This window comes from Haliotis rubra, unplaced genomic scaffold (assembly GCF_003918875.1).
Source record: "Haliotis rubra isolate DU_JTF1 unplaced genomic scaffold, ASM391887v1 Scf464, whole genome shotgun sequence".
Taxonomy (NCBI): Eukaryota; Metazoa; Mollusca; class Gastropoda; order Lepetellida; family Haliotidae; genus Haliotis; species Haliotis rubra.
The window spans coordinates 605737-630880 of NW_025767151.1; the positions used below are offsets into that span (position 1 = coordinate 605737).

Consider the following 25144-nt stretch of genomic DNA (forward strand, 5'->3'; position numbering starts at 1 on the left):
CGTGTGCAAACGAGCTAGAGGCGTGTGCAAAATGTGTAATCTTCAGAAACGATAGAAGGAAACCGTGTGCAAAACATATAAACGACGCGCGAAAATAAGCGTGGTGAGGGGAGGTCTAGGTGTTTGTGGGTGAGTTTTTCATCATTGTCACCTGTAGTAACATTGCCTAACTACGAAATATGCTTCCATGCATCAGATATCATATTTGTTTTGTCGTAATAAAGTTTCTGTGAAGCGTCATCACCTCGTGTTGATCGTGTTTGTATCGTAAAAATTCTCGTGGCCATCTTTCATGTTTTTCACGATGTGGTTCAACCTTGCGTACAATACACACTACAGGGATCGTGCCTAACAGTTTTACATGGGATCAAATAGTGGGATGTTATATAGTAAAACGGGATATTAGTATTTAGTAAACTGATATTTGGTGACAATTGTCAAATAAGGGTGTAAAGTGTGATGAGTGGTAAACACGTTTGAGGAAGTCGGTCACAGAGTGGGTTGTTCCCCCTTTCTCAACATCGTAATAAATCGCTTGTTACTAAGAACAAGATCATCAAATAAATGTTTGAATGTACATAAGAAAACGCTTTCGTGTTGTAATTAATTTTAATTTGGTCTCGTTTTTCATCTGGACATGTATCAATAATTTCCCTGCTCTACGTGACGAAAGTTGTAACACATGGCCCACGTGAGCATGGCGAGGAAAGAAGCATGGCGAGGGGCCCTCATTGGGTGGGGTGTAATGTCTGACTGAAATATCCATTGTATTGCGTGTCTTGTGGTGAAATCGTGTAACATGAAAACTGAATTTAATATCTTGTGTGTTTCGTATTGAAGATTAACTTTAAAAGACTACATCATCGCATGTTTTGACAACCTTTAGAGCTGTAAAATGCCAATAAGCGGGATATCATTCTAAGGAGTGTCCCCGAAAGACCTAAAGGTGTAAATGCCTATCCTCTCTAAATTGTTAAGAACAGCCGCCAGTTACACTTTGAACAATATCAGGAAAAGATATCTTGGTCTCCCCCAAGCCTTGACATGTTCTCTGCAACCTGTGCTGGAAGTATGAAGTATAAATGCACAGGTGGTGAAACTATTCAATAATACAGCAATAATTTCAGCATCAATTGGCAGTGCATAGACCAGTAAATGACAAATAGGATTAGTCAATTAATGCAAAGAAGAGGTCCCTTTGACTTGCCTTATTGGTAAGAGTTCCTCCCGTTCCCCCATCCCAAATAATATTTATAAATATACTAAAATTATTAACAAAACTTAACACAACAATTACTAGAGAACTCAAAAAATGACTAAAAGTCCAAAATTTAAGTTAGGGTTAGGTTTAAGGTTAGGTTTAGGGTTGGGTTTAGAGTTAGGTTTAGGGTTGGGGGAACGGAAGGAACTCTCTCCGCCTTTTATTTACTAATTTAGATGGCCAGCATTGCAGAAAAGAAATGTATGGAGATAGAATCCTAATATAAAGAGCATTATGAAATATCATGTGCTAATTGACATCTTTATGTGTGCTTGCTACTTATATGGTGGATTGTTTCAGAAAGGTAATATAGGCCATAGACCCAGGTTACACTTTGAGAATTACAGAGTGAGAAAATATGTTATAATGAAGACTCTCAGTAACATAGCTTGATATATTATGCTGATAAATGCTTTTAAGATACTTGCATTTGATGATTGCAGAAGCGTATTACGTTTTTGGATTGTTGGATATTCATAAAAGTGTAAAGGGATGTACAGCCGCCGCAATGCTTGATATTTATTACAAATATGTAAGAAGTGATATTCATCTTCTATATATGGCAGTTTACAGATATTACATAATCTGTCATTTCTAGCCTCACCAATATACCTGCCAGTTTCTATTCATAGTTTGAGACCCCGATCTAAACTGAGCAAGAGCACGTCTATCTTTTAACATAGCTAACTATGGAGATATAAGATTCAACACCGAACATAGATTTAAACAACGTGTATCCAAATGTTTTTGTGCCTTTTATTAGTACAGAATGCCAGTCCTGTTGATACGAAACAATGTCTACCAAGAAATTCATTCAAAATAGTGTTTCACTTTGAACCATCTGTTCTTGCCAAACAAATCCAAATCCATAGACTCCTAATATATGCTTTATCCTAGATGCCCAGCTCCTGCAACCATTACTTTCAATTTGTACAAGCATGTTATAACATTTCCTTACATATCGCTCATTTGACATTTTCAATATTTTACACCAATATTTGATAGACCTTTTGATGGCATAAATATACAATGGCTATCTTCCACATTCGCCTCGCACAACATGCGCTGAAACAGAGGATTTCATTCCTAGAAATCGTTTACAAGCTGCTACATGTATAACTTAACAACATTCAGTCCCCATATTTCTGCACCGTATAATAAAAATCTTAAAGAACAAGTGAAAAGGTAATGGCTTAAACATTGACAGTGATCTAAAAATACCAAAAAATTCTTGGTGAGCCTGCAGACATACATTTTCTATGTGTTTGGTCCATACTAATGACCTGAATAAAATACCTAGATATTTGTACCAGGAAACACATTCTACTTGTACACCATTATAGAACCATTTTTCATACCTCGACAGTCTTCAACCTTTTTTAAAAACTGTTACCTTTGTTTTTTTCCATATTTACCGTCAAACAATTCTCAGAACAAAATATCTTTAGGACATCAAGTCTTTTCTGTAAACCAAACACTGTATCAGAGATAAACACAACATCATCAGCAAATAAAAGAAGAAATAACTGTACAAGTTCAGGATGAAGCTGAATTCCTGGTACGCAACATGCTTCGATTTCATAAGCTAGTTCATTGATAAAAATGGGAAAAAAAGGGCTTAGGATACACCCTTGTCGTAGACCCAATGGACAATCAAAACATGTTGATAAATTATTATTAAATTTGACACACACTTTAACACTTGCATAGAGGGCTTGGATTGATTTAAGCATTTTGCTTCTTACTCCTCTTAGCCTTAAAATATTCCACAGTTTTGCCCTATTCACGAAGTCAAAGGCTTTGGAAAAGTCTATGAAACATGCATACACTTTACCTCTCTTTTTTGAGAGATAGCGTTCAATAACGGACTGTAGGATAAAAATGTTATCAATAGTACTGTAACCTTTGCCAAAACCCGCTTGCGATTCAACGATTTTTCATAGCAAGAGCACCAAAATGTTAGTCTATTATTCAGAATGTGTATGTACAGCTTGCTGAAGATACTTGTAATTGATATACCTCTGTAATTGTTAACTACACTAGTGTCCCTTTTTTATGTATATGTACAATAAGACCCATACACCACGATTCTGGAAAATATGCTCGATCAAACAGAACATTGAATAGCAACTGAATATAGGGAACTAAAATATCCTGTGAGGACTTTAAAAATTCTGCTATGATATGATCAGGCCCAGCACTCTTGGCTGATTTTAGTACTGTAATTGCTGCACAGATCTCATCTCTTGTAATAGGAGCGTCAAGTATCCTAGGGCTGTCTTGAACCATCTTCTCTTCAATATCATGATCGATAGAATGTAATTCGACATTAAATGTATCCGTATGTTGAAATATGTTTTTGAAATGTGTATACCACGAGTCCATTGTTATGTTGGGAATAGAATTCTTAGATGAAGAAAGCCTGCACATGGTGTTCCAGAACAATTTTGAGTTATTCAGATTTGTAAGTAATTTATCTTTTACAGATCCGTAGTAATTTCTTTTTTTAGATCTTAAAGTACAATTGTACTTGTTTCTGGCATGTACATACTTTCGTAGCGATGCTCCATCGTTAAAATGCCTAAAACACCCCAGAAGTCTGTCTTTCTCATGTCTTAGAAATGTGCACTCTTTGTCAAACCAAGGTTGTGAATTTCGTCTATTTATGCCATGTTTGCGTTTAATACACTGTGCAGCTTGACATATTGCATTTGTAAGAAATGTTACTGCGTTGTTAATATCTGAAAGAACATTATCACAAAAGCTTTCAAGCAATCTAGATATATCCGGTGAAAGTAAATTCTCCCTGAATTGGCGACCTTGTCCACATCCCACTTAAATCTAAACTTCGCACCCTCGCCACGTGCATCCTGTGTTACGTTACCATCCTTGCGTAGAGTGGCGTGTATGCCACGTGACTGAAACGTACATCGTACAGGTAGATGATCAGACTCAGACCTCGTAACATCGATTTCGTGACACAATGTGAATAAAGAACTTGAAGTGATAATATAGTCAATGACACTTGTACCCACTGCTGAAACAAAAGTATATTCACCAACAGCTGCATCTGAACCACATCTTCCATTCATGATAATGAGATTGAATTAAATACAGAGCTGTAGCAATGAACGCCCGTATTTGTTTATCACCATGTCACGCGAATGACGTAATAAATTATGGGTATCGTGTATATATTCTTTTTCATGGCTACTGTATTTAAGATCATGGAAGAATAATGTTATTTAAAGTTGTTCACATTGGATATTGATTGTTTTCTTGGGTATTCAGCATATGTTTACATTTGTGAGCCCAGTTTATTTGGTTTTGTATACTGTTGAGCAGACTTTCATGAGATATCAGTTAAAGGTATTTCTAGCTCTAAAATTAATTATATGCAAGATATTACATGTCTGTACATTTTATAACCCATGTTTGTCGTAAGAGGCGACTAACGGGATCCGGTGGTCAGGCTCGCTGACTTGGTTGACACGTCATCGTATCCCAATTGCGTAGATTGATGCTCATGCTGTGAATCGTGGAATTGTCTGGTCCAGACTCGACTATTTACAGACCGCTGCCATATAGCTTGAATATCGCTGAGTGCGGCGTAAAGCTAAACTCACTCACTCTATACATTTTACAGATGCAATGGCATTCACATTCATTGGGTTAAACTGCATATCCACACAAAATATGCTAAGTAAATTGGCATAGCTTACTCCACATCTTTTGCTTAAAATGTCAACCACTGATTTATCTCCCCTTTGCTGTGATGGTTCTTTGCTGATGCAGTAGAAGAGTTCAGTCTTAATAACACAGACATGTGTTTTCTAACTAAACACACCTATGGAGAAATAATTGTCTCTGGCATTTAGAATTTTGAAATTATATTTTTTACAATAAATTTCCAGTTTGAAATCATGTCCAAGACAGTTTAGGACTCTGCATTAAGGCCCCCAAAATGTTGTGGTTCCGATTTCCTACATTTCAGAACTAGGGTAGGTAGGTAGGGTTTGTTTTTTTTGCAAATATTTTTACATTACTTGTGTCAGAAAATAAATTTAGTTTATAATGTTGTGAGTAAAATTGTTACCCTCGGCGGGAATATTTAGGGTCGGTCGGGAAATCGGAACCACAAGTTTTGGTTTTTTTAGGCCTAATTATTCTTCGTAAGACATGGTATGTTTACCGCATTAATCACACTGTAAGACATGGTATGTTCACTGCAATTATCACACTGTAAGACATGGTATGTTTTCGCTTTTCCCACACTGTAAGCCATAATATGTTTACCGCATCTTTCACACTGTAAGACATGGTATGTTTACCGCATTTCTCACACTGTAAGACAAGGTATGATTACCGCATTTTATCACACTGTAAGACATGGTATGTTTACCGCATTTTATCACACTGTAAGACAAGGTATGATTACCGTATGATTACTGCATTTATCACACTGTAAGACAAGGTATGATTACCGCATTTTATCACACTGTAAGACAAGGTATGATTACCGCATTTTATCACACTGTAAGACAAGGTATGATTACCGCATTTTTCACACTGTAAGACAAGGTATGTTTACCCCATTTTATCACACTGTAAGACAAGGTATGATTACCGCATTTTATCACACTGTAAGACATGGTATGTTTACCACTTTTATTACACAAATGGCTACTGTTGCAGAGGTGTTGAGGAGGATGAACTCAGACAAATGTTACAAGTGCGGAATACGGGGACACTTTGCCCGAGAATGTAAAAGTGATGGAGGAAGCGGAGGCGGTGGCGGCGGCCGTGGAGTCGACGGAGGTGGTGGTGGCCGTGTCCGTGGAAGAGGTCGTGGAGGTGAGCTGTTTGCTGCTTTGTTGAAAGAAGCATTATTATTGAACCTTGAGGAACTTCATGCACAAAATTATTTGATACTTGTCTGCTTTCCCTGAACCTCCCTGTCATCCATTTACTTTGCACTTCAATCCTTCAATCATGCAAGTCCTTCCATTTTGTTGGGATTTGTTAAACTTTGGACATTTACTTCTGATTGCTGCGTTAAGCAAATTTGTTTCAGAGGATTGTGAAACTGCAGTTTTCGTACACTGTATAGCAAATATGGTTCCTTAGACGTAAGAGTCCAAACTTAGTTATGTGTTAGTAAACAATACCATCTTTCTCCACTTTGAAACTTACAACACGTCACAAGAGAAGGTATGCCATGGTCACTTACTGCGTCGCTGTTCCTACAGTTCCTACATGTTGACTATCAACGTCGGTTGTCAGGAACTTAAACATTTAAGTATGTGAAAGTGTGTCCATAATATTTTCAGACAGTCATGTGAAAGAAGTTTAGGGCAAGGCCATTATGTCCATGATCATTAGTTACAACTGTGTATATGAAAGTTCACTGAAACAAGTATGTTTCTGGAGTCACTGTAAAACCATGCAGGATGCAGATGCAAGTATTCTAGCTTATTAGGACAGATTGACACAATGTTTTATTGTTCATATGTTCCGACTTAAAATTTAGATGGCTTTGATAACATATTTCCATATGTCCGACAGTAATATTGAGTTTAAGAGTTTTAAAAGAAATTGTAAATTCATTCTTTTTTTTTCCTTCATATCTTTTTGCACAAAAAAGGGAAATTTCAGTGAGGTGGTCGGTTTACATTTTCTGATTTTGGCAGGTTAATTTTGAATAAGCACTTGTCTTTGTTAAATCCTGGGTTGAGAGAGCCTCTGTGCTTTATTTCAGATAAATGCTTCAAGTGCTCTGGTTACGGTCACTTTGCCCGCGAATGTAGGAACAACTCGGAGCGCTGCTATAAATGTAATTTACTAGGCCACCTTGCAAAGGATTGCGAGAGCAATGTTGACTCAGGTAATCAGGCTTTTGTCCAATATGGTGAAAGTAGCAGTAGAGTATGACGAGGTTTAACAAGTGCACCAGCGCAGAAACTCACTAGTCCAGTTCCTACATTATTTTGGAATATATTTTTATGGTGGTGGGTAGCCTACTTGATCAAAGAGATCATGTCAAAATTCTGGATTTGGTCTCAGCACTGGAACAGTTTGTTGTACAAAACAACCTTAGAGCTAAGTCTACCTTAACTCAATGTTAAGGAATGGGAGTTACGGTCTCCTTAGCGCCAAGATTGCTTTGTACAATGGCACCCAGTACTGCAAATCTTCATTGTTTCAGTGTAATTTCTAACCCATCTATTTGCTTTGGTTCTGACCATTTTTTACTTCTGTAACCTTGGCTACAAGACCGGTGTGGAGTTGTATAAGGTGATCTTAGCGATAGGGCGATCACAACTCCCATAAATCAACACAAGCTTATGACAGCTGCAGGGATGAGGGTGTTTTTTGTGCAGCACCCAGACCTTTGGTCTGAAAGATTTTGGCAAATTATGATAATTAAGTAATATAATGATATAGATTTTCACAAACAACGCCTCTAGTGACTGAAGTTTCTGCACTGGTGCACTTTGTGGCAATAAATGTAGGGACAGTGGTACTAGATTTATATGTATGTTGTGACAAGTTGTGGGTTTTGTTGGTAGCAAATTAAGTTTCTTTGTGTCTATTTTGGTTGCATTTTGTTATCAGTGTTAGTTGGATAATTCTTCTTGTATCTCAGCTATGCCTTTGCTTGTGTATTCACGTGTACAGCCATTGACGTTTTGATGTAGTAAGATTTGTTGGACAACTTCAGTACCAAGTGATTAATGCATCCATATTTCTTCCTGATATGCACATGCCCAATTTAGGACCTTCTGAAGTGTCAACATTGAAGTCAGTTGTGTGGAACACGCTTTCCCTTTCCTAGCATTGCTTTTAGTAAAATGGCCAAACATCACTTCCGAGTACCGCTACATCTTAACTATTCTTCTATGTGTCTTTACTGTGACCCAAATACATCCAAACTGCAGGATATAAGGAATTTTTAACAATTGTACAAAGGTTTCAATTTGTTAGTACCTTTTCCAAAGAAATTGGAACTTGAGAAACCAGGGCTCAGTTTAAGGAAATGAAACCTACTTGCACCCAGTGCAACCGTAGACAATAACCTTGTTGCACCAGACTAAAACAGGCTGCACCATGTGATAAGTATAACATTATATGTAATGCTTGAGTTGTGGTATTGTTGATGTATAGCATTATGACAAAAATTATTTTGGGTCTGATAAGATCATTTTATTTTGCCTCATAATATTTCCTGACATGAACAGCAACTGTCATTCAATCACTGCCATCATCAGAGTTGCTGCTCCAAACCACTTCCTCCTCATTCTGTTTTCCAGCTGAAGTCTTGTGTGTGTTTTAAACAGCAAAACATTAACATGCACTGGGTAAAAATATGACATATTACAGTGTCAGTGTGCACCAGTTCTAAATGGTAAATCGAGCCCTGGAATTGTAATGGACAACTTTGCCGATTTAGAATAATTTAGTTTTCAAACTGAACATCTAATGACACAAAGTTAAATTTCCATTTTCAGCATAAGTTAAGTTGTTCCTGTGATAGCTTGTTTCTTGCTTGAGTCAGTGTCGGATTAGGCATGTATGAGAGTATAATTATGTTTCCAGACAGAAGTACATATTATACATGATGAATGTTGATTTAGTTCAATACAAGTCATGTGGTGGCTTGTGTGGATTTGGGGCCAGAGTAGGCACTTTACCTGATGCATATTGTAACAGCTGATAAGTATAACGACAACTGTCTTTGCCTGTACCATGCTTGCAAACAAGCAAATAGACTGGAGCCATCATTCAATGGGTGATACTGAGTAGGAGCCGTGCAATGTTAGAACAAGTCTTCAACACGAAGATATGAAGGCATACTCGGATATGGCTGAAATATTGTCACAAGTATCATTAACCCGCTCACTTCAGCCAGACGTATGGATGTCTAACCTGGCAGCCAGACAGTGTCCACATCCTTACATTGACCGATTTTGCCTGTTCCTGCACTGACTGGTTGTGCCCCTACACTGACTGGTTGTGCCCCTACACTGACTGGTCGTGCCCCTACACTGACTGATCGTGCCCCTACACTCGCTGATCGTGCCCCTACACTGATTGTGCCTTTTCCGTTTGATATCTGATCCTACATTAACAAATCTAGGTGCCCACATCCCAACATGGTCCGACTGTGGTGCCCGACTGCTTGTATCTTGATGTAACACAAATGATGAACAGTCCAACCATATGAATTATATCTGATGTGCCTCCTGTGGGAGATGCTGTTCATAGCCTCATGTCATCCAAGCTCAACACGCATTTGCTAACAATGGGCAGCTTTGTCACTAACAGATGCAAAGCACCAGAAGTCTTACTCATTCTCACTGTACATGAGGAATTCATCTGTAAACCTTTCATGTACTGATCCTATGAACATTATGTCTCTGCTTCTTTAACAACACTGGTTGCCAGGGTTACTATACCACATGCTGTCTGCTAGTGTTGTGAATATGGTTGAGTCTTAGGTTAAATTTGGTTGCAAATAGTTGTTGTTGCATCTCTCCAATTTATTTGGCAAACTCTTTATTGACCTTTTTCTGAATGTGAAAATTTTAGATGTTTTTGTTTCGTATTCCATGTATTCAGTGTTTAAAGTTAAAGCAGTAAGTCTTGCTGTTACTTGATAACCTTAATGTTTAAAGATTCAGAGACAATTCTGTTTTAGTTACCATAGCAACAACCTACAGTGACCACAGCATCCGTTTATTTTAAGCGTCACATCCCCACGGAAATGAGACATTCCATGATGGAGGTCCATGTGATCACTTGAATAATCCTGGTCGCGTCTGCTTTCAGGGTCCTGCTACAACTGTGGCAAGACTGGCCACATCCAGCGTGACTGCACGCAGCCCGTGACCAAGAGCTGCTACACCTGTGGCAGCCCAGGACACATCGCTCGGGACTGCACCTCTGGGGAGTCTCCTAGCAAACGGGACAAGAAGTGCTACACATGTGGCGAATCTGACCATCTGGCCAGAGACTGTCCGCAGTCAGAGAAGACCGGAAATTGCTTCAGGTTGGTTGAAGACATTTGATAGATTTCTGGTGATATGATTGGCCCAGTCATAAAGGTGCCGTAATTCACTGCAGAGTGGCACCCCTTGGGTGTTTTAGGAACCTATGATGGTTCCCGAGTTTGTCAACACCATATCCATGCTTGAAGGTCTCACCAAAATAGTCATCATCTGGACCCGCATCACTTCTGGCTTCTCTAACTCGTAAAGCTGACGTGCTGTGATATAACTTGAATACTGTTCAAGGCAACATTTACCCAGTTAACTCACTCTCTCATAGTTCTCCCAACCCGTGAAGATTCAGGTTAGAATTGATCTTCAGTAACCCATGCTTGTCGTAAAAGGCGAATAAGGGGATTGGGTGGTCAGGCTCGCTGACTTGGTTGACACGTCATCGGTTCCCAGTTGTGCAGATCGATGCTCATGCTGTTGATCTCTGAATTGTCTTGCCCATACTCGATTATTTACAGACCGCCGCCATACAGCTGGAATATTGCTGAGTGCGACATAAACCTAAACCCACTCACTCATAGTTCTCCCATTTAATGTGAGACGAAGGTCAGCGGGAGTGATGGTATTTTATTTGCGTTTTTAAAGAAACTAAAACAATCTGTATCACTGGAGGGAGGTGATCCATATGCCCATTTGTGATTTGCTCCAATCTAGGAGATATGTTGTTGCTTCATGACCCTTCATTCACTGTTACATTACATTGTTGTGGTTCACTTGCTGTATCATTCTCCTGCTAATTCCTCCTCAATGTTTCCTCCGCAGATGTGGTCAGCCTGGCCACTTTGCTCGCGAGTGCCCTGAATGCCCCGATGGGCCCGATGACGAGGAATCTGAAATTATTTGCTACCAGTGCAAGAACAAGGGCCACGTAGCTCGCAACTGCCCCGAGGCCTAAGCTGGTGTCATGCTGGGGCGGAGCGAGACGGGAACAGCACTGCCGTCCAAGGTTCACCCACATGGTTCATAATCAGTTTCTGTGGTGTTCTTAAAATTTGGTTAGGTTTGTAAAAAGATACGCCTTAATTCAGGGTTTGGGGAGTTTGATGTTATGTCTATTTAATATGTTCCATATAAATTATCCATGATTTTATGGTTGGATTACATTAAGTTGTGATTTAAATTTAAATTTCTTGACCATGTGGGTAACACGGAAGGTGCACAGTGTCCCTGTCGCGGAGTACCGTCTGGATGAGGGCGACGGGGGAGGTGTATAGACCCCTGTCCATCCTGGGTTCCACCCCAGTATGTTGCTGGTGTTGTAGTGTGCATATTTTCTGAATATTGAAAGGTCTGCATGTAAAATGCACATCAATTTTCGTGTTGTTGCCCGATGCATACATCGTCATCTTGTCTTGTGCTTCACGGGTCATCGCGTATGGGACCCAGACTAGAGAGTTTGCGTGTTTACCCAGGTTCAAGGTCATTTCCTTTGTGTTTCTTCATGATCCAATTCGTTTATAGAGCTGCAGACAACTGAACAATTTTGGTCCTCTGGTTCTGAATTAGTATCCTGTAAAACTTTGACAAAATCTATTTTCTTCTTCACTGTTTGCTTATTTTGGTGTAAAGTTTTCAGGCAACGTAATATGCCTTCAGTTTAATGGTTATGGAATTTTTATTATAATCTTTGAACCTTGTCTGCAGCAAATGTGATTGTTATTTCATGATTATGATGCTCATTCTTACCACTGGGAAAACAAATAGAATAAACAAAATTAACCATGTGGTTTGGAAATGCCATTGTCCAGGTCAGATTTGTGCTTTTGTTTAGTTATCTTGCTGTTCATTTCTGTATTTTGAAACTGTTTGTCCGTCAACTACACGGTTGATTCCCGTTGGTCAGGTTTTGGAGGTGGCAAGCAGGTGGCGTTAACCTTGTGGCCGTGCATGCATCAGACATTGAGGTGTAGTGCGCTAGGATAGCACACGATGGAGGAAGGGGCTTGGGCGCAGGGTCAGGGAGCAGCCATCTTGGCAGAAAGGGTAGATTGCTCAATGAAGTGGAAAAAGTATTGCAGTAGAGAGGTCCGACGTTTGAGTCGGTCAATTGAGATACTGGCTATATGATGAGGATAGCCACTTTTGGAGGGGTCGTGGGTGTCGTTATCAAAATCATTTATTTGGAGGACAAAGGATGAACTGTTTTTGTACTAATGTACTTAAGACACCCAGAAAAACTTTTCTTTCTTTGGTCCAAAGGGTCACACGTCCTTCACCTTCACCTTCCATTGCTTGCTTCCATATTGCTGCCTGAATTACCAGCCAGTCAGTACTGAAGCTGCTTCATGTTCACTGGACTTGTTGTCTTGTCTGGCTGACGTAGTAGTCGAGAGAGTGTTATTACTATTTCCCAGAGGTTTGAGTGTTTATTATTGTTTATTTGACCCCTTCACTCCGAGTGAAGGAGCAGACCCCATTCCATTCTCACTGTGTTGCATTACTGGTGGGGGACTCAGCCTTAGAAATTCATGCTTGTGCTAGACTGACAAATATTACCTTAGTCTAGTAAACACAGACTTGTTGACTGTTAACAAAATTGCCATGATTAGTGACATATTTGGTATCTGAGCACTTTGAATCAAGTGCTACCTACTTTGAGATGAATTATCGAAGCTTTATGAATAAAAACCGTTTAATTCAAATTGAAAACAAATTGAATTGATTCAAATTGGAATTTCAGTGTTTTTACTGATTGGACAGTCTAGACTGAGGTCGAATGAAATCTATTTGGTACTAGTTGTAGTTACTTGTTTAGAAAAATAAGAATTTCTAGGGCTGGGTGCTCGGGTAAAGTCTATACACAAGTGAAGAAATTCATGGTACTGAATTTGGTGTTCAATGACCATGCTATTCAGAGGACTGTCAAAACATTATCCTGGCAAATGTTCTTCACAGAGACTTTACCTCGAGGTCCCTTGACAGGCAATCGAGGATCAAACATCGATCTTGTTTAAAGCTGGAGAAGGAGCTTTACCCATCATACAGTGTGGAGGTATCTCTCAGGGTTGACACCGAGACGCTGTGGAAAAAGAACCATCACTTCAGATGGCAGCACATAAATTGACAACATAAAACTCCTTACATTTACAGGGATTGGGAAAGGCAGGGGCCATGGGCCATTTTGAACATTAGAATAAAAAATGGCACATTAAAATTTTGAAATTTACTATTGATACAAGGGCTGTTTTCTTTTGGGGCCCATTCTAAATTCAGAAAATGGCTGATAATCCTGAAAATGGCCCATTGTCAAAGTTCTCTATCCTAATCCCTGCATTTACAATCTGTAAGGGAAAGATAGCATTGATATTTGTTCTGATCACAAGTTTGCTTGTTTGGTTGAAAACTCTAATTGTATTGCTGTTATCAAATGACACAGAGTCCTTGGCAAAATATGAAATTTCACTGGTTGAAGGGATAACTTAGAAGTAATGCTGATCCCTTCTCAACAGTGATAACAGTTCTTGTGGCATTAGAGAATCGTGGTCAACCTGTATAAGCTGCTTGACTTAGTGATGGTTCTCGAGGGCACCACAAGCTTCTCTTCAACCAAGTATATGGTGAACAATGTTTAACTTTGAAGAATTCGTTGTGTGTTACATTTTTCTTGCTGGAGACGAGGTGTTAGTCGGAGGTCTGAGAAATCAAAGGCAGCATAGTAGAAGATTTGAGGTGGAAAAGAAACAGTCAAAATCCTCCCCCAGCATATTTCCATTGTACCTGCTGGGTGGAGTGTAGTTGATGACTGAGTACCAAAAGTCAAAACAGCATATTTTGTATAATAATGGTCAAAAGATTTTTAAATGTGTGAGACGCATCAATTGGGACCTTTTGATAAAATTATGTTATTTAGATCCATTTATCTACGATAAATGTAAATAACATTAAAAGACCAGATTTAATTGAGCTTTACACTTTCTTTTTTTCCCCTATGTTTAAATTGCTGTTCAGTTTGAAAAGGAGGGGTTCGTATGTCCGGAACCCAATAGTATCATGTATGTTTGTCATAGAAGCGCTTGTCAAGGTATTACATCTACTGTAAATGACGTGGAAATGTCATAAAAGGTGAAATGTTTGAAAAATATCTTGGTTTCATGTGCACTCAAAACTATTTTTTATTTTGGTGAATTACAAGAAGTGCATTGATCTATGCATGAAACTTAGTTTGGAGTTTTATAGTAGAGCCTTAAAGGTGCTATGTTGTATCGTAATGGGATGGCGGAGTATGAGAATCGAAGTTTCAACAAAACCCAAACAGTGTCTGCTCAGGTTCTATGCATGTTTTGTACCAGTATGTTCTTAAAGTACAGAAGACAGATGAATTGTGGATTTTGACTACAGATTCAAGTACTGGGAAAAGAACCTATGTTGTAGTTTTGTTGACCTCGTGCAGACTTGGCTGTTCCATCATGACGATCAACTTGAATAGCTAAAGGTGGTTTAGACAGATGTTTACAATCTCAGGGTATAGTAATATTAATCTAAGAATAATCTCAGCAGCAATTTCCAGGCTGGTGAATCTACATTGAGTTGGTACTGCAGGTGTACATTTAAGTCGGCTCTGAATTTCGAGCCAGTGAAAACTGAGGTAGTGAAAACTTTGTTAATCAAATTGTAAACGTTTTCATTGTTAAATCATTTGTGAACTTTGGATGCCTATATTGTCAGTCCGCTGATTTCTTTTGGTGAATTGTTAATTTGCTGTCACTGACATCAAATTGCCAAAGTTTGTAAATGTAACACATCAAATGTGACACAATTCAATAACAATATATTTTTGTTCTTTTCTATTTCCTGATTGAACAACACACCAAAGATGAATGGTTCACCCTAGACCACAATATTCATCATTAATATCTTGCAGTATTTCATGTTTCTGTAAAGGTCACTAGGTGACCTAGTTAGGCTATTTCAAAGCATTCTCTTTGTGCCATTTGCCGATATGTCGGCAGCCATATTTGAGGTTTAGGAGGTGGTTTGGTGAACTAAGTTGTCTCCCCCTCTTGGGGGGGAGACAACTCATGGCAGCTGCTATCTGTAATGAAGAGAGAGGGGGAGTTTTGTAAATAAAGTGTTTATAATACACTCTGACTTCTTGTTTGTTTCTCAAATTGTGATCAAATGTTTCAAGTCATGAGGTACAAATGCAGTGAAGCTCTCCAAAGGCCGTGGAATATATTCAGGATTATGAGTCACAGCTGCAGCATGGTTTGTCCCGTGTTGACGCGTCAAGTTCACATCAACGAATAACTTGTTCCATGCTGCAGCTGCCCAAGTAAGCTTGGTTGATGTGGAGCGGAGGGGTAGCCTAGTGGTTACGCTGAACACCCAGGTTTGATTCCCCACATGGGTACAATGTGTGAGGACCATTTCTGGCGTTCCCTACCGTGATAGTTAAAAGCAGCGTAAAATCAAACCCGCTTCGCTACTTTGACACATGTCATCATATCCCAATTAAATACATTGATGCTCCTGATGTCCATCACTGGATTGTCTGGTCCAGACAATTACTTACAGTCCGCTTGGAATGTTGAGTGCATGTACCACCATAGGATGACACAATGAGCCAGCTCATATCTCGCCCTCTTTTACTTCAATGTCACTGTTGGGCAAACGTGAAGACGTCATGTGAGAGGTTCAGTAGGCAGAACTGAATCCTAGGCAGAACTCCGTGGCTCAGTCAACGTTTCTTCTGACCCATGAAGATCTGGGTTAGAAATCATCTTCAGTAACCCATGCCTGTAAGAGGCGATTAACAGGGTCAGGTTTCTGACTTGGTTAACATGTCATCAGATCCCAATTGCGTACATGGTGTTGATCACAGGATTGTCTGGTCTTGATTATTTACAGACTGCTGCCATATAGCTGGAATATCGCTGTTTGCGGCTTATAACTAAACTCACTCAAGGTTTCATCTGGATAACTTTGCAATTGATGCTCATGCAAGGCTCTAGAGACGTCAAGATCTGATGGCTTGGCACAATTTTTTCCCTTTACAGATTTATGCAAGGATAGAAATGCAGCAAATCTGTAAGGCAAGTATTATTGACTGGCCTTATATACAGGAAGCACAATCTTCACTTTGTAATGAGTGAGTGAGTTTAGTTTTACACCGCACTCAGCAATATTCCAGCTATATGGTGGCGGTCTGTAAATAATCCAGTCTGGACCAGACAATCCAGTGATCAACAGCATGAGCATCAATATGCACAATTGGGAACCGATGACTTGTCAACCAAGTCGGCAAGCCTGACCACCTGATCCCGTTAGTCGCCTCTTACGACAAGGATGGGTTAGTGAAGGCTCGTTCTAACCTGGACCTTCACGGGTACTTCACCTTTTGTAGTTACAAAAAAACACAACAGATAATATGTCTTAAACTTTATTTCAAAACTAATTACAAAATGGTGATAAATCACAAATAAATTCTATTGATCATGCAGATCAGTATGGTGAGAAATACATATTGGAAGACATTTCTGAGGTATGTATTTTCATCTGCTTCAAGTAACATCCACCGACCCTATGAAACAAGCCTGTCGACGCTGACATTGCTGATAGCGAGACAGTTGCTCCTTTAAAATCAGTAGTCCAGTTACGACTGTGGTCAGTTAAGGCCAAATTTCCTGTTACCTGACCAACCCTATCCTAAAAAAAACAAAACACGTACGCACGCACCAAATCTTTTTTTAACCAAGTCAATTCCATGACGAGTGGAGTCATTTTCATCCAAATTTTCATGTTTTTCAGTGTATGTAGGGCTACAATGGATTGCATTGAACTGGCACAATGGGCTCTCACTGACAAAACCTGCAAATAAATAACATGAATAACGATTTGGTATAGAAATCTTTCAATGTTTCATCACAAGGCATTGTAAATACATGACATGGTATCCTTGAAGACATTCTCAGGTGTCCACCTGGTGCTAAAAAATAAATAAAATCGACCCACCTACCCTATTTTTAAACAGGAAACGGACATATATTTTTGTTTTGGCCTAAGTGTTGGAGGAAAGCCCCCAGTGACACAGGTTTCGCTGATTACCACTTGGCTGAAACCCTTGAACAAGTATGGTGCCCACAAACCTAGAAACATATTTCAGGATTCGAACCCAGAATCATTGGTTTCTGACACACCCAAGGACCGCAACTCTGTACAGCAAACTGTAGTACCTTCAACCTTACATGTTGGCAAATGGAGATGTTAGTGTTACATGACAGTGTTATGTAATAATGCTTTAAAACATCACTCTTTACATCCACAACTGAAGCAGTTGTTTAACGCCTCACTCAGCAATATTCCAGCTATATGGCGGCGAGTAAAGTATGAACCATACAGCTTTATGGATGACAACTTGTTTTTAGCAGAGAGCGACGTTTCGATGTAGATTCACACATCGATATCAAGATATAAGTGTCTACACTTCTAAAGAACCTACATCGAAACGTTGCTCTATGCAATAAACAAGAAGTTGTCGTTCATATAGTTGTGTTTCTCTTTTGACTCATCAACTTTTAAAATGCCGATCAAACATATCAATCAAGTGATGAACACCGTGAGCATCAATCTATGGGCTACAGTGACGTGTCAACCACATCAGCGAGCCTGACCACCCGATCCTGTTAGTAGCGTCTTGTGACAAGCATGGGTGGCTCAAGACTTATTTTAACACAATACAGTTCTGTTACATCAAGTTGCCTCACAGCTGTTCCAAGGATCCAGCGAGACCTGTTCTTCAGCAAGCCATGCTTCTCTTAATACAAGACAGACAGGATCGAGTGGTCAGACTCTCTGACACTGCATGATGCATGACATCACATTCAAACCGACTCTATGCTCTTGATATCAATCACTGGACTGCTTGGTCCAGTCTCAATCATTTACAGAGTGTATCATTAAACAAAGAAAACTCAAACATTTACATACAACTGAAGAATAACAACTTTTTGGTTAAACATGTTAACTATTATTATTTTAACGATGTACAACTACCTAAAACTATAAAAACACAGAAATATACAGATTGTAAGATTAATATAAGACCCCAAAACACATGAGATATGACATAAACTGGAGTAAGTTCAATGTTATGGTTACACTAACAATGTCCAGGATATACAGATATGTAGAAGACATAACAGATTCTATCAAAGAATCTTAATTCAAATTCAGTCACATATGAAAAACTAGTTACACATCTTCGATCAATGGCATCTAAAACTTTTCTAACGGATTGAACAAAAACACTGTATGGAAAGATGTACATTCTGGGACTGTGAAACTGGGAAAATGATTTTTTCATTGTTCACATGTCAGATGTTATAAAAAAAAGGGTATATTAAAAAGTATTTTGACATTATAGTATGAGACTGCATTCAATTCAATAATATGAACCAAAGCATTAAAACCTCTTTCCATATTTGGTCATGTCATCAGTGAAATAGAAGTCAAAGTATGTCTATAAAACTATAAAACATTTCAATAATAATAGTCGTAAACATTCCCTCTGGAATGGTCGCCCTATTCCTGTGGTTACCACAGACACATACAGAAAAATGGAAATGGAATATTTACGAAGACATAGTTGTCTATGGTGGTATGCCTCTACCTACTGCTGAATTATCTCCCCTTAATTCGTGATGTCATAGTGCACCCTTTGAATCCTCACAATTTTGCTGTATCTGCTACACACAGGACGTATTCAGAAATTTGGAAGTGTTTTCTACTCTGACCGTTCACTGTTCTGCAGATGACTTGGAACCAAATATCTACCTCTGACCAGGTCAACATTACTGATACCACTGATGAAAAGAGTTGGGAGCAAAGAAGAATGTAGAACAGTGCTTCACGTCATTGTAGATTGTTGCAGCCATATTCAGATTGCATCATCCAGAATACAAGAGCCAGCATGTGATCAAATATGATAACCTACGATAACATAGAGGCCAGATCAGTCTCAAAACTCTCGATCCCATAAAAAAGTTGATCCACTGATTATTAGCCAGGAGCATATCTGTAACCCTCAAACCATAACTGAGAAACGTCTATTGACTTGTGTCAGGCATAACACATGTTAAGAAGCTGGCAGTGTTTAAAGAGGCTTTCCTTGAATTTTCATTCTGTCAGTTCGAATGCATTCCACTAAGTATGTTGATGAAGGCTAGGCAGTTATTAATGGTTTAATATGGTCAAGGACAGCAAGTGTTTATTGGTAGAAACAGAAGAGTCTGCCCGTACTAGTAATTTTCAATTGTAATAACATATAATGGATATTCACTCTAGTTCAGCGTTTGTGTTCTGTCAATGTGGGGTAACTGAGTTGATTTGGTTCATATCCTACAGTTTACCATCTGACAAGCATGATGATAACATTCTAGGCAGCTGATGTGTCAGTCAGGGAATGTGCCAATAGAAATCATTTGGGTGTGAATTTGGTGTTTAAACTACATACAGATTTTCTAGTAGCTATATTGTGAGTTTAAGTGATGTCGAGGAATCAAAGAATGACGGGTGTTTTACATTGGTTAGGTCAGAGTACACAGGACAGGGTTTGGGCATGTACTTGTGAGTGGGGGAATACAATGGATGCATGCATAAAGGTGGTTTATGTTGGTGATCCTATTTCGTTTCTGTAGCCTTTCTGTTTTTTGTATTACCCACTTCTTGGAATTACAGTAATGGCTGCCCACATGTGTGTCTGTCTTGTCTGATCTGAATTGGTTTGGTTTGAGGCCCAATAAACCACGCTATCAACAGATTAAGGGGTGTGTATTTTGTTGAAGTGTGATTTTAGCTATGTTGGGGAGAGATAAAATTTTGATTAATTTTACTTGTAGATGTCTTCCTCGGCAACTATCTTGAGAAAGCGACACACCCTTCAGGAGAAGGGCCTCATCTCATAATGAAAACTTAGAGCTTTTAACTCTGAGATTCCATGGTGACAAGGTTTGCTTCTTCAGTTGATACACAATCACTGACAGCAGATGATTTGGGGACAAGATTTGCTGATCTCTGTGGTGAGGAAATTGGAATACTTAATGAATTTCTGTAGTTGGTCGCCGAGAGGACAACGTTACGAACAGGAGACTGGCATGCCACCTGGCCATCATACTGGCAAATGAAGTACGACATCCGGAAGGGCAGGAGCTTCGCCAGGAAAGTGTAGCAGGTAATTAAGTGGTGACGATTAGCTGAACTGACTGGTAATGATATTCTTGCAATGGGTAGGATTGTTGGTTAAGAGTTTTGGACATGTGGAAGTACAGATAATTATACAGTTTGACTGAAGAATTGAGTATTTGTTTTCCTTTGAGGAAAATCAAGCAGGTCTTAGCCCAGGATCAAGTACCCAAATTAATCATCTGCAAGATCGTCAGGCTGCAGCACCCAAAAGACCACATGCTGACAGTGACTTGGCATCCAGATTGTCTAAGTTGGAATCACCTGTGACAGTTTCAACAGAGTCCACAGAAGGGACGAAGGTGAAGGTGAGGTCACTAGCCCTGCAGACGCAGCCAAATGAGGCTTTGATTCTACTTAACCCAGATCACTTAGCTAGAATATCTGGGCAACAAGGCCACCTGGAAGCGGACATTTACGCTGAGTTGACCAGACTGGCAGAAAACTATCAGGGGAGAATTGAAACCTCGACTAACTGTGTTGGGAGGGAAAGCTTCTGACGCTATTTCTTAGTTTTTTACCATTTTCTTTTGACTAGATAAATATGATTCAGTTCTCCCGTCAAAGGGTCCATACAGGACCCACATGGTGTCAAAGCAGAAAAATGTGCCCACAGAGACGCATAATCTGCATCTAATCATTTGTCGAAGAACCACGTGGCTGGTTTGGACCTGCTCCATCAACCCAACCGTCGCGGTCGAGCAACAAACGGGACTCGGGGGGTGGATAGCCACTCAAAACACAAACTTGCTCGAATTTACGCACGTGTGGCTTCTGCCTCAGACTTTGAGTCAGATTAAGAATCTTCCCCGTCAAGTGATGAAAGCTCAGACGAAGCTTACGTTGAGTCCGCTATGAATAGTCGGGTGAAAAAAGGGGTCATTCCATCTAAACCGGTAGATAATGAGACTTTTGATGATTACATCCCGTTCTCAATAGCCGATGCTCAAGGCCCATCAGAATGGTGTCTCCCTCATCATCAATAACGACAGACACGGAGAAATTCTTCTGATGGGATACCACACTAGAGGAGAATATTCTGGAAGACCGCTGTCCCTTCAGAGGAATGTCTGCAGACACCTTTTCTTGATCCCTACCTAGATGACCTCTTTGAGGCGAAGGGAAAAGTCTTTTGAGAATAAATTTGATCAATCCCTTCTGTTTATTCAGAAGCGGATTCTCAATCCCATGGGGTCACTCTGTCACTTGTGGCATAATAATGATAAGATCCGCAGATCCCATCATATCATGATGAAGATTCCAATATCACATCTACTAATACTATGTTTACTAATGAAATTACAATTTTACTTTACACACTACGGGTGCTTAATTTATATTGTTATGAGAATGTGTTTTTGTTAATGTTTATGTCACATTGATTAACGTTTGGTTATTATGGGTCACAAACGTTTGAAGTGCTGAGTGTGATTTGAACTCCCATCTTGGACTTATGCTATGTAATTTCACCTCCGGTATGGGACTGTGGCATTTATTAAAGTGAGTTCTGCATAGTCATGGTGTGATCTGGTCACGGTCGTAGTGACGCGCAGCTATGGATAGAGAATTCAAGAACTGTGTAATAGGAATATAAGGCCAGACCAATTTTATTTCTTGTTTTATGGATCTGCCGGTCATATTTTTTCAAGAATAAGAACAAAAAACTACAAAAATTAATTTTCCCCGCTCAAAAAATAAAATCCTAATGTTTTTATTGGCCAAAACTGTAAACTTACAAAAAAAGATTTGGATTGTATTTTGCCCCATATACACTTCATAAATTGCCAAAAGTAAAATACTTTTAGTATTTAATAGGAATATTACTTTGATTGGTTATTTTATTATTTTTTTTCCCTCCTGCCTTCAGGTTTTCTGAGGACAAAAATCCGTAAAACACGAAACAAAATTGGTCTGGCCTAAAGATTGGTTGCTGAGATGTTCGACACGACTTTGAGGACTGCTTTTGATTTATGCTCATCTGTCTGCTAACATCGTCCGCTCACCTTGTCTCAACTACCGTCAACAATCTTCAATCAGTACATCGACAAGAATAAAGACTGTGGTAACTACAGACATTAAGTAGTAGTATCAGAAATCTGTACTGTCATACATTGTAACCTTGTTCATTGTTTGCTCAATATATTATTGAATATCATAGACTTGTCTGTGTTCTATTTTGCCGGTTTAAAGGGGACTCACAAACCTTTTGTCACTGCAATTTCTAAACCGTAACAATATTTATATCTATATTCGTCATCATACCTTTGCAACACAAAAACAAGCTCTTACAACATGCAGTAGAAAAATGAAAACCGGTAGCTGCCAAACCATCAATCCAGAAAAACACACCCACAAAGAAACACGAGAAGAACATCGAGAGAAGTGAGGATAGTGATTTCGGCAGTACAGTTGACGTCAAGATCGGTATCATGATAACCATCGGCCAGTTTACAACCAAAGTGAAGGTCAGACAGAAACGCAGCTGCATTCACATGGGATGATACTGACAAGCACTTGGTTCTGTCTTCAGAGTGAGTGAGTGAGTGAGTGAGTGAGTGAGTGAGTGAGTGAGTGAGTGAGTGAGTGAGTGAGTGAGTGAGTGAGTGAGTGAGTGAGTGAGTGAGTGAGTGAGTGAGTGAGTGATTATGGTTTTGCACCACTTTTAGCAATATTCCAGCAATATCTCTGTGGGGGACACCAGAAATGGGCTTCCCATATTGTACCCGTGGGGAATTGAACCCGGGTCTTAAGCGTGAGGAGCAGACACTTTAAGCATCCTGTGGACCCTGCCCACACCAGACACCAAGGTATAGTAAAGACGCTGTCTTTGCTACGCAAAAAAGTATGGCTCCCTGACATGCGCGACATAGTGGAGAACACTGTGAAACACTGTCTCACTTGTCAAATCACAACAGAAACACCATCGAAAGAACCTTTGCCAATGTCAAAACTACGAGGGTAGTGTGCAGGAAGTTCTTCAGATTCATTTCACAGAGTTTAATGGACAGTGCTTTCGGAGTAAGACCACCCAGCTGTCTGACCTATATGGCTGTGGGTGGTGGTCCGTTTGCCTGGACCTATCAATATGGTGATGCTCCACGGGGGAAACAAACAACTTCGCCATCCCTCTGGTGGGACCAGGGGTGGTATGGTAGCCTAGTGGTTAAAGTGTTCAATCTGTCAATCTACTCCAGTGTGTCACGCTGAAGACTCAGGTTCGATTCCACACATGGGTACAATGTGTGAAACTCATCTCTGCTGTCTCCCGCCGTGATATTGCTGGAATACTGTTAAAAGCAGCGTAAAACTAAACTCACTCACTCACTCTGGTGGGACTGACTGATGAACTTATGAAATCAGTGTAAGAGAAAAAAGTTCTCAACATTAGAACAGTAATTCAGCAAGCCACAGACGCCATTCGCCTTTTGGCAGGGGCACATGCTGAAATCACTATCAAACGCAGAGAAAGTTTTTGACAAGATTTGAGTAGACCATATAAAAAACTATGCTCTACCTCAGCCACGTCTGCCAGGTACATGTACTCGGTCGGTGATATCAACAAACAGATCACAGAGATAACTGATGCTACCTGAATAGGGAAGAAAATGTCACAAGATCGTAGGAAGCAGAAATATTTCAGTGTATTTAGTGGTGACCAGAGATATGAGCCTTACAATACATATGATCAAAGACATGTGTTCCACTCTCGGAAGTTCATGCTTGGCAGAGGGGAAAAGCCAGATTCGTGGACTTGGCAACAACACCAGTTCTCCTTTAGTACCAGGTCACATGAGAGATCACATGAGACCACTTTGGACATGTTTTCCATTGACGCTCGCCGCATGTAAGTGTCAATTTGTCAAGTTCTTCAGTCCCCTTAACTTCTCCCCTATGGCTTCGCCAACTTGGGGTACAGCCATCTTGGGTCAGTCTTCGTCTGTCCGAAAGCGGGAGTCGAGACAAGAACTTTTATCAGACCCAAAAGTGAACAATGGGGAAGAAATTGTTTCAGAGGAAACAACCCCGAGAGAAAAGTTGTGACAGTATCTCTATTGGCAGTCCAAAAGGGACCAGTGGTCAATTTGACAAACTTTCCACAAGTGTAAGTGCTGACAAATGTGTTGATTTTTTCACACAGGCACTTCCAATGTTGGAGAAAAATCAAATGGCAGTCATCAACAAAGTTCTTGACAAAGTTACAGAACTAGAAAATCACATCCTTTACGAGCCAGAGGGCTCTCAGAGCGATGAGTCTATTTATAGAACCGACGACAGTGCATCACAGCAAGGCCTCACAGAGGCGAGCGAGCCAGTAGCTGGACCCAGCACCGCTCAGCGGCCCTCAGAGCAGCAAGCAGCAGGACAAAGTGCCGGAGTTAGCTTCCCTGCTCATCAAGACAATATGGCAGCCCCCAGTCAACCATCTAAGCCGGTGTGTGATCTTGGCAAATTTGCCAGAGTGTTCAAAGTTTCAGATAAAACAGGGCCACGGATTGAAACAGAATTGGCAGAATTAGTGGAGGGTCTGCTTAGCACAAAGCTTAAAGAGAAGCCAAAGTCAGAAATGTTCGATAAGCATGTTCGTCCGGAAAACTGTCCCAAGTTGCAACCACCCCGTGTAAACAACAACACCAGTTATGGGAGT

The 25144-nt window shown here is 39.9% G+C and overlaps 1 protein-coding gene across 2 annotated transcripts; it reads left to right on the forward strand.

Moving 5' to 3' along the window:
* Positions 1-12897, forward strand: LOC124290410 (DNA-binding protein HEXBP-like). 2 transcript variants are annotated; one of them, XM_046727111.1, is made up of 5 exons: positions 1-129; positions 5957-6115; positions 7020-7145; positions 10091-10310; positions 11083-12897. In XM_046727111.1, the coding sequence occupies exons 2-5, from the start codon at positions 5971-5973 to the stop codon at positions 11213-11215; spliced, it is 624 nt and encodes a 207-aa protein (XP_046583067.1). In that variant the 5' UTR covers positions 1-129; positions 5957-5970; the 3' UTR covers positions 11216-12897. The 2 variants fall into 2 exon arrangements, with proteins under 2 accessions (XP_046583067.1, XP_046583068.1); XM_046727112.1 differs by lacking the exon at positions 7020-7145.
* Positions 12898-25144: the final 12247 nt, after the last annotated feature.